The sequence below is a fragment of the Calonectris borealis genome, chromosome 1 (genome assembly GCF_964195595.1).
Source record: "Calonectris borealis chromosome 1, bCalBor7.hap1.2, whole genome shotgun sequence".
In the NCBI taxonomy this organism is placed as follows: domain Eukaryota; kingdom Metazoa; phylum Chordata; class Aves; order Procellariiformes; family Procellariidae; genus Calonectris; species Calonectris borealis.
Window position 1 is genome coordinate 14,492,244 of NC_134312.1, and position 16,541 is coordinate 14,508,784.

Sequence of the window (16,541 nt, forward strand, 5' to 3'; positions counted from 1 at the left end):
TTGCACCGTAAGCTCTGCTAACGATATGTGTCAAATAGTATACGATTGGGCCTTTTAGTACTTTCAAAGACTTCTCAATGTTCAGAATTTTAAGATCAGTTGTGATGGGTCACATCTCTTACATGGGTTTTTAGACACTGCCTACAAACTCAGGCAGACAGCATTACAGAAGTGCAGTCCAGCTTTGGCAGGTAGCTTTTAAATAATGTTTTAATGATCAGAAAATATCTAAATAATTACACTGTGCAGAATTAAAATCTTGCAAATGGATAAATATATTTTGAAATCTGTCTACTATTAATAGAGGTTATAGTGAATATATGAATAGACACAATCAGAATTGTAAGGTACCTGTTCAATGACTAGCAAAAATGCCTATATAAGAAAAATACTTATTTTCCAAAGTAATTTCTATAGCAACCTATTCTATAGCTGGAACTTCTGCAATAAATCATGCCGACAGTCAAAACACAATATGCTTTTGCAATTTAGGTCAGCTTTATCACTTTTACAAACTAGTAAGTTAAGCCATCCATAAAACAACAGGCTTAACAACCTTAGATGTAACCCAGTGCGCCATCCTGCTTAACAGTCATTATCATCCCCCTGACAGCTTTAACTAGGTTAGTGTGAGCTTAGAGCAGAAATTACAAACAGTGAAACCTAGCTGAAGGATTATGAAGATAACTTTTTAAATATTTGCACACAATCAGAGAAACAACGCATTAGGGTAAAAGAGGACCTGCTGTTTTTTGGTAGTAAACAGCATTTACAGATCCTGGCAATTTGCTTAGGAGCTCCTGGTGCTCAACACCTGTTTAAAACAGTCTTAAGTTACTGCTAAGAAAACTATTCTGCAATAAATGATGCATTTTAGCTTTTATTTTCTCAGTTCATCTTGAGCTATCAATGGTGAAAAAATACTGAACGACTGAGATGTACTACAGGGACACCAGTGGCTTTCTGGTTTTTTGTTAGAAGGGTATTTTATAAAAGGGTGCTTCTAAATATTTATTTATTAGCCATAATAAGGTACTTGGACAAAAAAAAAAAAAAAGAGAATAAGCAACAGTTTGCACATGGTCAGTGTGAAAAAAAGGCTATTGCCTGATTTTGCATAGAAGCCAGTTAGCTCCAGCAGCCTTCCCCCATGGAGCACAGGGCTCTTCACCATCCCTTGCCCTGGTGAAATTGGGGAGGGAGTTTGCTGAGTGAAATGCCAAGCCAAGAAAAGATGTGTGGCTCCATCAGGCAAAATTATATTCAGATTCAGCAGCGACACAGCGCTGTGTGCAATATCAATAACTGGGCTACATCAAATTGTGGAGATGAGGAATCTTCCAGTGGGGAAGGAAGGAAACTGAGTGTTGTGCTGGCAAGCTGCTGTACGAGGTGTGAATCCCAGTTTGCTGCATCACTGCATCTCCCATCCCCAGGTATAAGCCCGTCTTCTTTGCAGGAGCCCCCTGCGGGACAGAGCCCCACATCCCTCCCCACAGCATTCCCAGTTCCCCTTGTCCCAGAGGATGAAAGATTCACTACCCTCCTTTCCCACAGCAGCAGCAGCAGTACTTCGGCTCTCCATGGCTGCCTGTGCTAATAAACTAAACGTGGCCAGGAGCTACCCTCCTTAGCCATGCCTGGGAAATGCATGGTGGGCTGGTAGCTGGAAACTGCCAAATTTATTCCAGGAAAATTTCTGGCAGTTTATAGACAATCATGTTGTAGCAGGCAGGACTGTTGCTGGGAATGCCTGAATTTACTGCTAAAATGCTCTACCTGGCTGCTGATTTTTATGAAACTTAGTATCTTGACATCCCAACCCCTTTGTCATGTTTGTTTGGTTACCAATGGGTACCAGGGCTATGGGGGAGGATGGACTGACCACACAAATAGAGCATGATGGAGCATGACCACACAAACCTCATTTTTTATCGGTTCAGTCTTTTTCAGGGCTCAGCTCTGGAAGAGCACACCAAAAGACATGGATCAAGTGAAAGGGGACTTTGCCCATGACATCTATAGGGTCATGACTTCCCTCTCTCATGTCCATGCTCCCAGTGGAAGCATGAGCAGGTCAATAGTATGAGCAGTTAATAAAAGCTAGCCGTGCAGTGTCCTGTGGGAGATCTGCCTGGTGACCTTTGTCCAGTTCCTCCTGAGACGTGTCCAGGGAGAGGTATCAACACTGCAAAAATTGCACCACCAAAGCTGGTGCTAATTAATAACCTTATTATCCATCCCCAGGGAGGTCAAAGACTAATGAGCTGATTTGAATCACAGACATATTGGTAACAGTGTAGGAAGCTCTTATCTCTGTTGCACTGTTGACAGAGTCTATAAATTCAGCTCCCTTTTGTAAATATTCTTAATTTATATTAAATTAAACTTAAATTAAAATAAATTTAATTTATATTAAACTTAAACTAGACTGGTAGTTAGTCTCAAGTGTTAAAAAATCTTAAGTTAATTATTTGCTCTAGAGGAGCAAATGGAGATGAACAAGGTAGAGCCGACTCTCTGGAAATCCTGAAGTCAGAGAATCGGGTAAGGCAGGCGGACTAACACTGCACCAAAAAAATAGCTTTGTTTATTGCAACTTGTGATTTAGTAGGCAGGGGAAACAACTGCTGAGGCAAGAAAGTGTGGGCAGCTGAAGAAAAAATGAGGAGGAAGATTAGAGGTAAAACATATTCTTCTTCCATTCATTTCCTTCAACTGATGATCCCACTTCCCCAGAATTCCTGCAGCCAAGGGTGATCCTGAAGTAAACACTGACTTCAGAGAAGCTGAGCCTTTCCACTCTTGTCTGAATTTGTCCTACAGGATGCCAAACTGATATAAACTGCATCGTTTTGCTCATCCTCGAAGACAAACGAGTATCACCCATGGAGCATCCCTATACCATGGGGTGAGGCAGTCTGTAAGGCCACTGGGACACGGGGGCCAGGGACCCTGGGAGCAGCTGCGCTGCTGGGCCCCTCAGTGCAGCATCAGACCTCTCAGCCCTGCCAGTTTCATGGACAGCAAGGAGAAACAGTTTTGGTGTCTCTGCACCTGGACTGCTGACATACAGAGGTATACATCCATGCCGCAAATTACATAGTAAAGAATAAATTCAGATTTCTGCTATGTATGTTCTGCACACTGCAGCATGTGTGGCTGAGGACTTTACTAACATAAAGTCAAAACCCACCATTTGTGAAGAGGTAATTGCACATTATGCTAATGCTAATGCACATTATGGCTTATACAAACAGGGAATTACAGGTTGGATTTCCAAAACTGTTCGGTGCTGACTTAACTCTGTTTCCAGTGAAGCCAACGATGAACCTTTCATTGATTTCAGGGCAGGCAAGCACTCACTGCCTTAGAAAATGTCCTTTTAATTTCACTTAAATTGGAATCGGCAGTCATAGCAGTATTTGTACTTCTATAGAGCTATTCGTCACCTCTTCTTCAACAATGACAAACATGAACAGAAAAACCCAATACAAAACCATGGGCAAAAAAATCAGCCATAGGAAAAGGAATAACTGTTTATAAACTGACCTCAAAACTCGCAAGGGAGAGTCACATCTCTTGTAAATAAATACATTCATAGTCACTCTGCAAGCTAGGACCAATAACTATTTCTTGAATATCCGGAAAAAAAAAATCCAAGAAAGAAAGGGAGTAAGCAAGAGTATGCAGAGAAGATGCACATCTCATATCTCATTTTTCTCAGGCAGCTCAAAGAATAAAATTTAGTTGCTACAACTTGATCAACAAAGGAAGCTATTTTTAGAGAGGAATTAAAGGAAGTATAAAATTCACAGATTTTCCACGGAAAAAACATAGTTGACAGGTTTCCTCAAGCTATAAACAACTATTTTATGAGGCTAACTTTTCTGACACAGAATTTAAGTAAAACAGTGACAGTATTTCCTCAAATATTTCATCAGCTTTGACTTTTGTCAAATACTGAATGGGAATCTTAAATATTGTAAGCAGCTTCTCTGGTACCTTGTAGAAGTTAATGAGAAACAAATAAATTTTCAGAAGTTAGTCACCACTCATCAAAACTTTTTTTTTCCCAATTTACTCTTAGACGTTCAGAAGGAAAAAAGAGCTAGAAATAAAAATGTCTTGACATTGTCAGCGCAGCTAATAAATAATGTACTGTAACCATACAGGCAAAATAATGTGCATTATGTAGGAAAAGAGGAATATCAAACATTGACTGACAGGTCAGTCAATCAACAGGTACTGTGTTCACAATCAGCAACCTATGTTCTCAAAGAAGTCACTCACTCACTTTTTACTTTTTACAACATGTTAAACAATAAAACAACTTGGTTATGTGGGGCACTTACCCGCAGCTTCCCAGTATAAATAGAAAGGGAATAATACTCAGAGGAAAAATTATTTTGGCAAACAGGACAGTCACAGGAACACAGAAAAGGTCTCACACTGAAATGTTGCAACTGTTCACTTATCTAATTAGGGAGCAGTCTGGCTTTTTTTTTATGAACAGGTCAAACTTGAAATATTTTCTACTTTCAACTCCACTCTAGGTATATTTTCTCTCTCAAATCTGATCTACCAAAATTTTGGGACAATTAATTAGAAATTACTTGAAGGAAAAATATAGTAATATTTATTCTAATAATTTATGTTGAGCTGTGTATTTTGTTGGCACTTTATATGGTACTAAATCATCAAATGATGACTCAGGTCTTTAAAACATATTACCAAAAAACCTGTAAGAATAACCCCCTGGGTTTTTCCAGGTTGTAAACTAGCTGAATTAAGCAGGAGTTAAGTGTGTTTATTATTAGGAATAGTAATGCTTGAGTATGACTACTCTTGAATACTTGTATTCTATGTTGATGCTTACAATCTGAATAATACGTCTGTGTGATGTTCTAACTCTTATTAAATGCAACAGATAAAAAATTAGGTCAATGCAAATGTGCTGTATACTGAAAGGATCAATTATATGATTAATTACTAAGAGGAATTACTTTCTACTGAAATGCTAGGCTTGATGCACTTGAACATTATTTCTCTGATGGCATGCCACGTTACAAAACACTATCTCCTTCTTACATGCTTTGAAGTATAAAGTCCTAATATGCCCAGAAACTCTTCAGCCAGAAAGAACTCAATATTCTTACTTCTTATTAAAATCTACGCTTTGCAGGACTGACTCCTTGATCCCTAAGGTCCTAGTGCAAGCAGCTTGGATCATTTCATTATCTCCAAAGTGATTATCTTCTCATAGGCATTGCGTGAATACGTACATGAAGTTGACACAGCCCGTCCCCGCAGGTGGAGCAATCCAAACAAAACTGAGGTTTGTGGTCGGGAGATGGCTCACGTGTGATGCAACCACGCTGCACATAAACTGGTTTCCAAACTGGTGGTCAGACATAATTCCTACGGGAAAGACACAGGGGAGACAAAGAGTAACACATGTTAATGGCTCACTGCAAGGTGCTAACAGACAGAGAAATACATCTGCCATGTGTTTCATCATGGGAACACAGAGTGAAAAAAAGCAAGAGTACGCCACTGAGTAATTAGAATTAATGCCAATGAACACATTGGAGCTGGCCTCTGCTTGAGCCAAGGCTGACTTCGTATTTACTACAAGGCTCTATGTATTTACTACTGTTATTCTGTATGAGACCAATACCAGAGGAATTACTTGCATTTTTAAAGAAGGAGCTGGATCACAGCTGCTGTAAATCAGTGTTACTCCATTACCGGATTTACACCCATTACAGATCTAAAAGAAAATAAAACCTGAAGGAAAATGCTATGTTTTGATAAGAAAAATGAAGCTTTTAGAGAAAGGTGTTATCTTTCAGCAGAGAGGCACAACTACTTGGAAAAAAGCAGATGAGTTTTGGACTCATGAACACTTCTTCTGATCTGAAATAAAAGCAGCAACCTTCAGCAGTTTTACCAGTACACATTCCTTTGATTTTTTTCGAATCAGCCTCTAATACATGGATGAATGTAAATGTCATCTATTAATCCCTCCCTCTGGAATTCACTACAGTTCATCATTAGACAAAAGAACTGTATTTTTAACAAAAAAAACCAGTATCAGACACCAATCTTCTCCCCTATAACAGCCCCTCAGCAGTTTCCTACAAATTAGTGCAAACTTGGTGGTTTGTTTAACACCCTTAGGCTTAAAGTAAGGCAATCTTATTTGAATGGATTACTACACCTTTAATCCTAGTACATTAAACAGTAAATGTTGAAACTATTCTTTTGAATGCACTTATCAGAAGGAAATGCCTTGTTCCAGGTTACTTCAAATATTGAACCTTCAGCTCAGAAAATAGTGAGATGGGCTGAAACATTGCTAATAGGGTCAAAAGGAAAAGGAAATGGTAGCAGGTACCTCCGTGCTCAACAAGGTCACTCTTAGCTGTTAGGTGATTGTATCTCAGAAAGTTTATGGTGGTTGGTATTTCTTATATTAACTTGTTGCAGTTCAAATAACAACAGAGAAATAAAACCTATCTCTGCCTCTCGGAATCCTCTACAACTGCTTTTGACGGCAATTCTTCTGAAATGTGAACCGAGCAATTTCTCTTAACCCCTCACTGATCCAGGGGTGGAAGGAGTTTGCAAGCCAGAGATTTCCACCAAGGCGGGGACGAATCCTTCCTGATGGAAACCCGCTGCTGCGCCTGGTGCCCTCCCGGGGACTGCCAGGCCAGCAGCGGTGCAGGAGGGGGCCGTCTCACAGGCAAACATTTAGCATTTTATAGATCAACAGCCACATCTGAAATCCCATTCAGGTACTGGTGGGAATCACAGGCTATAGCTCAGGGTTACACAAGTAAGTTATCCCGAGAGCTATTAAATTCTAAAGCAGCTTCCATTTTGGGGGGGAGAAATGAAGCCACAGTGCGTTTAAGTAATCCGTCCCAGGAATGACAGGAGGCAGTGGGTGATGGCGGTGATGCCTGTATCTTTTACAAACGACCACAACCTTCCCACTCAGGGTTTTTCAGTTAGTTCCCCACTGAAGCATACACATGAGGTTTTCCATCATTCACACAGTTACACCTCTCAGCTCAAATCCCCAAGCGATGCTAAAGCCCGTTGGGTCAGGATGGCCACAGGGAAGGCCCAGGCTCCTCTGGGTGGAACCTCTTTTCTGGAGAGCAGTAGTGGGAAATCCAGGGAGATGGCAAAAATACCATCTTGTTTACTGCAAGACACTAGATGCAGATGAGGTTTGGCCATATCTTGCCACTCTGTACTGCCCTTTTAAGTCTTTATTTGCCTTCCTTGGCTAATTGGGAGGGGTGGCATTAACATCCTCAAAGAAACCCACTTGAGTGGTGCCCAGGCTCAGTGCCCTGGTCTCACTGCTGAAGTCTATCTAGCAGTGCCCTGCTGGGACAGATGTGTCCGAAAATATGCCCAGAGAGGTCCCTCACAGGGCGAGTGGTATTTAGGCAACTGCTTTGCTTTGCTGAGGATGAAATGTGGTAACTCTGCTTTTTTCCAGAAGTTGTGGGTCTTGTCCCTCTCTCCTTGAAGTTTTTGCTAAAGCCGGTGACTTCCGCGATGTGCGGTGGGGTCTCTGGGGCTGATGCGGAGCACCAGCTCTCGTCTATCATCATCTCTGGCTGCACAAGGGGAAACAGAGCAAGCTACAGACTTTATCAGGTTAATTAAATAACAGACGCTGCCAGGGGAGAAACAGGGACAGCCCTTCAGTTTGAAGAAATCCCCCTTTCTCCTGAGCCAGCCAAATACAAGGGGGGGCAAGGACTGCCCTAACCACATCCCCCAGCCGGGGGACAGGCACACCAGCTTGGGAAATGTGACCGCTTCCCTCCTTGGCAGCAACTTGTGAGTTAATGAATTCCCTAGGTTTCAGGCAGTAGACTGCAAAAATGTGTCTAATACATCAAACACGTACAACATCTGTGGAGAATTTCTTTTTCCTTTGATTTACAGTTTAAAAAAAGAACAACTTTGCAGTGACTAGAATAAATTCTAAAAAATGAAAAAAACAACTCATTCAATTTTTTGCAGAAAAAAAGTCAATGAATTGCACAGAGAATATTCAAAATTCCAATTTTATCATTTTATCACGATTTTATCTTTATATTTTATTAAAAATTTATTGTGATAATTTTTAAAATAAAAACAACCACTCCTCATCTGCTGGACCTTTACTGGGTACATCAACTCCATTTTGGAGTTCAGAATCTTCAGAACATTTCACAATAATTAAGTACTGAAACTTCAGTGAGTGACAGAGTGATATTAAAAAAACCTTTCTGATGCTTAAACCCCAAAGTTTCCTACTGAAAAGGTGAACATAAAAATCATTAAAATGCCAAAAATGGAGCAATGCAATTGATACTAAGAACTCACTAAATTAAGGATAAAGAATGTTATTTCCCCCTCTTGCTTCCAGTCTTTCTGCAGTCCCCTGCTATGGAAGGCAACTCCTCCCCTCTCCACCATCCCTTCTCCAACCTGGCAAGCTGCTTCCCAGGCTGAATGTTTGCCCCATAACAAATCGAAGGACAAATGTGAAACAGCATTCTGCTGCAAAAAATAAAATGAATACAAGACAAGCCTGATAATATAGCAGCTCTCAGAACAAAACTGTGTCCTGTATGTCCTCATGTCCTGTTGACCAGTGCAACTATATATGTTCAAGTCTAGTGTATACAAAAGTGATAATCTTAAGGTAAAATTTTAAGATCTGTCTGTTCAAAACTCTTTTGCAAATAGTCAAGTGTTTCCGTGTGACTTACTGAATACTGAAATGTTCAAAGGTTTGTGACAGCTGCACATCCACAGCTCTAAAACGTGCTACATGCAAAGATGCCGTTAACATCTCTCTGAACTCCTTTTCCCTTGTTTTTTACAGTGTGCACTCATCATACTGATGTGTTTCAGACATCTGCACTTTCTAGATTCTCCATCCCCTAAAATTTCTGAGGCTTTAGGAGTCTCAGATAATCATTTGAATCCCAGACACATTTTGTACCTGCTAGGTACAAAACAGCACTGCTAGGAGAGGAACTAGACATGCTCAGTCCCTCTCAAGGTTTAACTCAGCAGCAATTTTTATTGTGTAAACTTTTAAAAATGTGTTTAGCGCTATTCAATGCACTATCTATAGTCACTGAATCAAAGAACTTCTATGTGAAGAGGTAGATTTCAAGAGATAGATTAAATACAAGAAATCCAGGGATAGAGAAAAATTATTTAATGGAAAATTTTAGGTAAAGTCAGATGAAAATAGATAGCTTCAATCTTTACATGTGGAAAATTATTTTATTGATAATCAGAATCACTAGTAGGGGTGTAGCAGCTAATGCAGGAAAATATTTTGCCTCTTTTATAAGGTGGCATACAGGAAGGTGAGCGAGATGTGAAGATCCTGGTTTAGGTGGTCCATAAATGGCCAAGTGCAAGTGCAGTTCCTGAACCTCTTACTACTTTCACCTTATTGTGTAGCTGCTCCAAGGGAGAGCTATAGAGGACAGGAACTATTGTCCCAGCTGGGCCCCCGGCAGCCAAAAGATGATCTTTTCTACTGGTAGAGCTTCGGAACCATCTAATGGTGCAGATAAATGTGGTAAGATTCACATCATTTTCTGCTTTCTAAGTCTGAGAAATGTGGATCCGTAATAGTCCTGATTTACACGTGGTAACTACATAATGTTCTTTATTACAACATGACGTATCCTCCTTACGTATCCTCCTTACAAAACAAGTTTGCTAAACCAGAACTTTATACAAGGAGCTCATCTGCATGTCAAGGTCCTTGGTAAAGCCTTCATCAAGGCTAAGTCTCAATAGACTTTCCAGTACCGAACCAGGTGATATTAAAGGAGAGGGTTAATGTTAAATACAGGTGTAAAATGAATGACCACATTTTGGTTTTGCTGCCTCTAAACTGATTGTCTGCTACATGCTTCCATTTTCAAAGTTATGCATGAGAGTCAGCAAAATGCCAAACATAAAATATTGATGAAATACCAAGAAAATAAAGCTGTAAGTAACTAAATCTCTCTGGGATCTTTGGGAAAGTAATCATTCCTGATTTGTAGATAATAAATTTAAGTCAGAAACAGACACCTTCAAATTAGATTTTGCATGATGTAAAAACGAAGTACCTAGGAAAGTCCTAGGAACAGTCTTCTCCCTTAGGAAACAGAGCTGGGGACCTACGTTCTCCAGCCAGGCTCTAGCATCTCCAGGGGTGATCCATAAACCCACAAGCTAAGCACGGTTCTGCCTGGTGTTACGAAGCAGGGAGTGATGCAAACGGGACTGTGCCAGAATACACCTCCCGTGCTGAATCCCATGCTAAAGTGGCCGAACTAGAGCTTGCAGCTTGCTTCTCCCATGCAGCACCAGGGGCTTGTTCTGAGAGGAGATGTAGGACAATTCATTTTTTTCAAAATGGAGGGATGCTGATAGCCACATTTTTTATAATAATCTATCATTTAAAGCAATCACTTTGGCAAAGAGCTTACACCCACAGTCTCTTCTTCCCACAGGCACATCGTCTCTATGAGTTGAAGATTAATTTTATATAGAGGTCCCCCCACTCTCCTGTTGCATATAAGACCACACTACTCAGATGCAAGAGTGCTGGGACAAGTGACATAGCTTGGTGGCTACGGACAAAGGCCTGGCTTTTTAGTGAAGTCCCTGTAGGACAGGTCTCCAGGACCATCACAGAACCAGGGTTCTCCTGCAAGTTAAGGGAAAGCCACGTGCTTCTCCACATCATTTGAGGAGCAACAAAGGCTGTGGCACAGTTGGGCAGGTAGCTGGCAAGACCTGAATTCACAGAAATCCAAGTGCAGGCCCTAAGGAAGTTTTTAGGCTAAAATCTGTTCGCTGAACGTATATAGACACCAAGTGCATTTTACAGCTGCTGGAGCTGCAACTTTCCAACCACATTTTCAGAGCTGGGCACTGCCCTTTCTCCTAGGTCTATTTGGATGTTTAAAGGACCTTTTTGATCCTTACCTGTAAACATATGTAAAAATGAAATACGTGTTTCCCCTGAATGCTATAACGAGTAAAATAATGGTTCATTTTTAGTTACTGGAGGAATATTTGAGCAACATCCTTAAACTGTTACGAACTCCTTTCAGGACTCTGAAATGTAAGTCTTAACATTCTGTGGAGAACTAGTGGTAGGAAGAAAATCAAGTTTCCTTCTGTTTGTGGTGTTTTTTTTTTTTTTAAACAGATACATGTTTAAGGAAAATATCATTAGTCTGTGTTAAAATGGACTGTTGGGAGTAAAGAAATATCTGGAACTGGTACCTATAATTTCTAAAACATGAACACAAATGTACAATTATGAGTTCATGCAGTTTCTACTCAAGCAAATAGCCAGTTGAAGGCAACTGAATTACCCGTGCAAGTTCCTTTCAAAGGGAGGAAAGGTGCAGAATCTGGCCCTAAGTGAACTGCACCCACCTAGCTAAAATATGCTGTGGCTGATTGATTTGGGGGGGATGATTTCATTCTGCTTCACCGGAAAAACACATCTCGTTTGATAGAATGTACCAGACTGCTAAAGCACTTGGTGGCCCTTGTGATCAATTAAGGGTCAGGATTGTTTGTTAAATTATTAAATAGTATGAAGAAAGAAAAGACCAGCAACCGTCAGATACATTCTTCCACCCAGCAATATATTACCTTTATCTTTCCTGAAGTCATGTGTTTGTTTCACTATTATTATTATTGCTTCATTATTAAATAATAGATCCTTTCAGCATATGCAATGTTGGAGAAAATACCATCCACAGGGTAATAAGAACTGTAGAAAAAGAATGGATAAGTGTATAACAACTTAATAAAGTCTGTCACTAACGTCCATAACTCCTTTTGTGGTCAGGAGCCAACTAGAGCCTGAATACAGCAGTCTGATTCCTGTGGGGGTACCGCTGTGCTGAAGTGACTCAGACTTGGAACAAGAACTATGGGTTTTATAACTTTTTACTACATATACAAAATTTAAACGTGTTTTCTTTATAGTTCTGAAAACAGCAATTTATTGCAAGTTCACATCTAAGTTACATTCACAATTTGGGATCCAGGTATGAAGCAGATCAGGTTAGGGCATTTAGGTGCTAAGAAGAGCAGTGCTTTATATTCACATTTTTTGAATACTTACTGAAGTGAGCACTTCACTAGAAACACAGGTTTGCAGGAATGAACCCCTAATGTACAGATTTATGAAAATTTGCTGTGAAAGAGAGAATATTTTTTTGCTTAATCTCTCTTTTAATGTTCTACTTTTAAGGGATTGTTAATCAAAACTTTTGAGCAGCCTTTTGTTAGAACCCACTTAGGGGTATAATTTCATCTCAGGGATTTATGAGTGCCGGTCTCATTAAACCTAACAGGAGTTACACATATGGAAATTGTGGTGCACGGGGAGGAGAATATCCCCTTTCATTTGCATAATTCCCCAAGACACTGAATGAGCCCCTTGTATAATGTGTGATATGGCTGCGTGAGTCAGGGGATGGGGGTGGTGAGATCCTGGTCTGCAGTGTGTTGGTGGTTTTAGGGTGGCCATTGTCAGGAAGGATGAGAGGACAATTTACAGCTGAAGCCTAAGTGCTCCATAGAGAGCAACGCGGTACTAAGTGCTCCAAGGCAAGTAGATTTAGTAACAGTAAACAGGGACCAGCAGTAATATAAATAGAAAATGCTAATAAGCTACTGTGTTGCTGAAATATAGAAGAAGAAAAAAATCTCTTTTGAAAGGCTTGAGCCAAAATCTATTTTAAATGTTTTCCTAACAGCCCCAGCATGTTTTATAATAGCAACTTTTATATTTTTCTTTATAGAAACCTGTTAGGCTGATACTTTCATTCTGTACTAGCTTTTCATAGGTCTATTTTAGCAATGTATTCCAGTTTACTCTCTTGCAGAAAAGCAGCTGTCCCTGGTTTGCATTCACTTCCTTTTTTTTTTTACTGTTATTGTATTTGCTTGGTGAGTGTCTCATCCATATGAGCAACTCTTGTACAACTTCCCAAAAATATCACATTGTTCTGAATCTTTCCACTTTGCAAACCTTAATATGTGTCCCAGGAGCCGAACATCAGACACACCACTTGATAGGTTTTGTACCAGTGACAAATGTGACAAAGGACCACCCTGTTATCACGCCAGACATCTGCTCCCACCAGACCCATCCTCAGGGCCAGCAGTAACCCCATCCTTCTCCTTACGGCAGTGACAATTCACCAAGGCAGCACTGGAGCCCGTGGAATTGCCCCGAATTTGCTTTGGTAGAGGTGAAAAACCAGCAGTCTTAACTGACAAAACCATCCTGACCTGCTCACTCAAACAGAGCCATGAACCAACCAAACCTCCCTGCTTACCAGCACAAGTAACATCAAATGAAACATTGCTGTGCAACAACTACAAACAACTACACAGCCCAATAAAAATGTAACTAACTACCCAGCGCTCCTCTATAACACACATACATCCTGATTGGATCTATAAAACATCCTTTCCAAGGCAGTAGCTTCCAAAAATTTTTTTTAAATTAACTGATCTTTACCCCAGAGTCTAGCAGTGCTGGGCTGAGTGGTTTGCATACTGACAAGACCCCTCCTCTGGCTGTACTGGCGCTGGTGGCACGTCCCGATACCCTGTTTGCTCTTCTATAGCCTAGTATGACTAATTGGGATAATGGCTTCAAGGCTTTACCTACAAAACCCTAAGTCTCTCTTTAATTTATTTTAAATGAACTTAATGGTTTCTGGCAGCAGTCTGCCTTGTAACACATTTCCACTAGTTTGATCCTTCGCCCACAGACATGTTTTGCGTTTGCCCGCATTGCTGTCACTGCCTCAGTCACTGAAGGACGCACTCAGCGCCTGGTATCTTCTTCGCACTTGCACTGTCCCTAGTTACACTTTATACCTCTGTTATCGACGTTTTTGGTGAAGTCTGATGTTTTAAAATTGACAGTTTCCTCCAAAGCAAATTAAGTCAGTCAAAGCAATCGATTAGGATAACTATATAATGAAACCAGAGGGACTTCCATGGAAATCTTTTTCCAGATGGAGTATTTATCATTTACAGACATCTCTTCCCGTTTTGGAGTGATGTTGTTATGCAAGTTATTCTGTCCTATTCCCCAATTCCTTATCTCAGATGATCTGAAAGTCAACTGAAACCATGTATCGTGTACAAAAGCCGCGGCGTGTCCCTCACCAGTGCCGGCTGCAACTTCTCCACAGAACTGGAGACAGGAGGCAGTTTCTATCCAGAGGAGCAGTCCTGGAGGTCCTCCAGGTCTCCTGATCCCCTCCCCACCGCTCGGCTTACAGCAGCCTCAGCGATGCCCACGTTCGGGTGAGCTGTGTAAGGTCTCCTACAGCCCCATGTCCCCTTGCTGGGACACTGAAGTGACCTGCGGCATGGTCAGTCCCAGAGCCTCTGGAGATTTTTGGGGCAGGGGTGTCTTATAAAAGCCTTTCCTACCTGCTCAGGAAAGATTGCGTGCAGGAGCTACACGCCTGCGAGGGAAAAGCCAGCTGTGGCAATGACAGAATATGGCTTTATCTTCATACATTTAAACAAGGCCAGCCACTACAGCATGTGCAATTTGTAAGCACTAGTTACGGTGCCTGTGACACTCTGCTCGGGAGTGAAGACATTTGCATTTTTTCAGCAGTTGACACCAGTGACACAGGAGCACTGGTTTGCCTTTTTGGGAGTTGAGAAAAGAGTTACAAATTCCTCAGGATTCATAAATATAAAAACTAGAACTGTAAGTAAAGCTGCTTAAGGGGCACCATGGTCATTCTCAGTGTCTGAAAAGGGATGAAGGGAGCTGAGAAACCACCAAACTAGTTGGTGGGAGAGGTAAGGGAGAAGTGGGGAAGGAAAAATGGGTTTGTGGGCTGAATGGAGGAATTTCAATTAAAATTGTCAATCTCCAGGAGTTCTTTTTTTGAAACTCTGCTGAGATTCAACACAGCTGGCTAAAACCCACCAGTATCTCTGTCCGGATGACATTCGCGGTGGAAGGAAGCACAGTCCTGTACACCGCCTGTATGCTCCACAGATGCTCTGATGTATCAAGATAAAACCTGCTGGATTTGCCTCCTCTGTAACCACAAATCTATTACGTTTACAGCTTTTATAGCATAGGAGAACCGAACTGGGGATGCTCTGGCGGGCAGGCTGGCAGTGGTGACAAGTCTTCAGGGCTAAAGCATCCCCATGAGGGCGAGCGTGTGCTCGGGCGGGTGCTGCGTGCCAACAGGGAGATGGGGCCGGGGGAGCCCGGAGGTGACAGCCAGCGTGGCTCTGGCAGCGGGCTGAGACCAGCGATGGCCACCAGTGCCCAAGTGACCCCGCCAGGGTGATGCCCTGGCCATGCAGTGTCACCTCGCTGTCACCAGGGAGGGAACAGAGGCAGAAGTTTGATATTCAGCTACTCTGTAAAGCTGGAGTTTGAAAATCGAAGTGTGTCCCTGTTACAGCCTTCTCACTTTCTTTCCACACCAAAGCAGAAATATCAGCTGTGATTTGCAGACTTCTGTGGTATTTCTGGCAAAAAAGAAAAATTCCTTTTTTACGAACACCCAAACAGTTGTTTTAATTCTTTATGCATCTTTAACATCTTTTTTTATGATTATCACAGGACAAAACAGAAAACTGGAACTTGATCACTGCAAAGTCTGGCAGTTTTCCCCTTTCCCTTGTGAAATGGGCAATAGCTTACTTTGCCTCCTGTTCTATCTTAAATATGGCAATGATCCCACTCTGCAACTTCATGCTGCATGTCCCCCACTAATCAGCAATGGACTATGATGTTGAGAGTATTTTACTAAGCAGTTACTAAAGAGAAGAGCAGCATGCCCAACAGTCTGAATTTCTGCCCATTGAAAGCAGAACGGTACCCACGAAGAAGAAAACTCCTCAGAAAACGCGTTACAAACTTACAAACATGAACAGCAGCAAAACTTTCAGGAAACAAAACCTAAACACAAAACCTTACACACCAAAATAAGCAAGAATAATCACCACCAATAATCAGCCAACAAGCCCAGAGGGAGAGCAAATTATTTTACTCATTCATTTCCATATTACTACTTTTAACTCTAGTGAGAAAAAAATCACTCATGAGAAAAAATCTGGTGCAATGCCCCCCAGCCATATGGTATATATTAAGACATACATACCACAGACAGGAAATTGTAACACCGCACTTTTATTTCTATCTGACAACACATACTGTCAGTTGAGAGTCGCAAGAAAGCAGAGAAGAAAGTAATTCTGCATTTCATTCCTTTGCCTGAAATTTACTTCTTCTAGACAAAACATTATCAATCCCAAATATGCAAGAGCACTTCCAAATCAGATATGAGAAAGGCAAATAAAAGCAAGCTACCAAGAACAGTAACCCTCTTGTAAACTGTCAGTCAATGTAAACAGTAATTTGGGGGGGAAAAGACTGCTGTTATTGAAGTCTTTGTCCTCGAAAGAGCACTTTA

The 16,541-nt window shown here is 41.1% G+C and overlaps 1 protein-coding gene across 1 annotated transcript in view; it reads right to left on the bottom strand.

Annotated features, from left to right (window-relative positions):
- The window catches only part of RELN (reelin), a 299,055-nt gene that overhangs the window by 209,633 nt on the left and 72,881 nt on the right, over positions 1–16,541 (bottom strand). Inside the window, exon 3 of the mRNA XM_075144890.1 lies at positions 5,286–5,421. Coding sequence (XP_075000991.1) covers positions 5,286–5,421 — 136 coding nt within the window. The remainder of the gene's footprint in view (positions 1–5,285; positions 5,422–16,541) is intronic.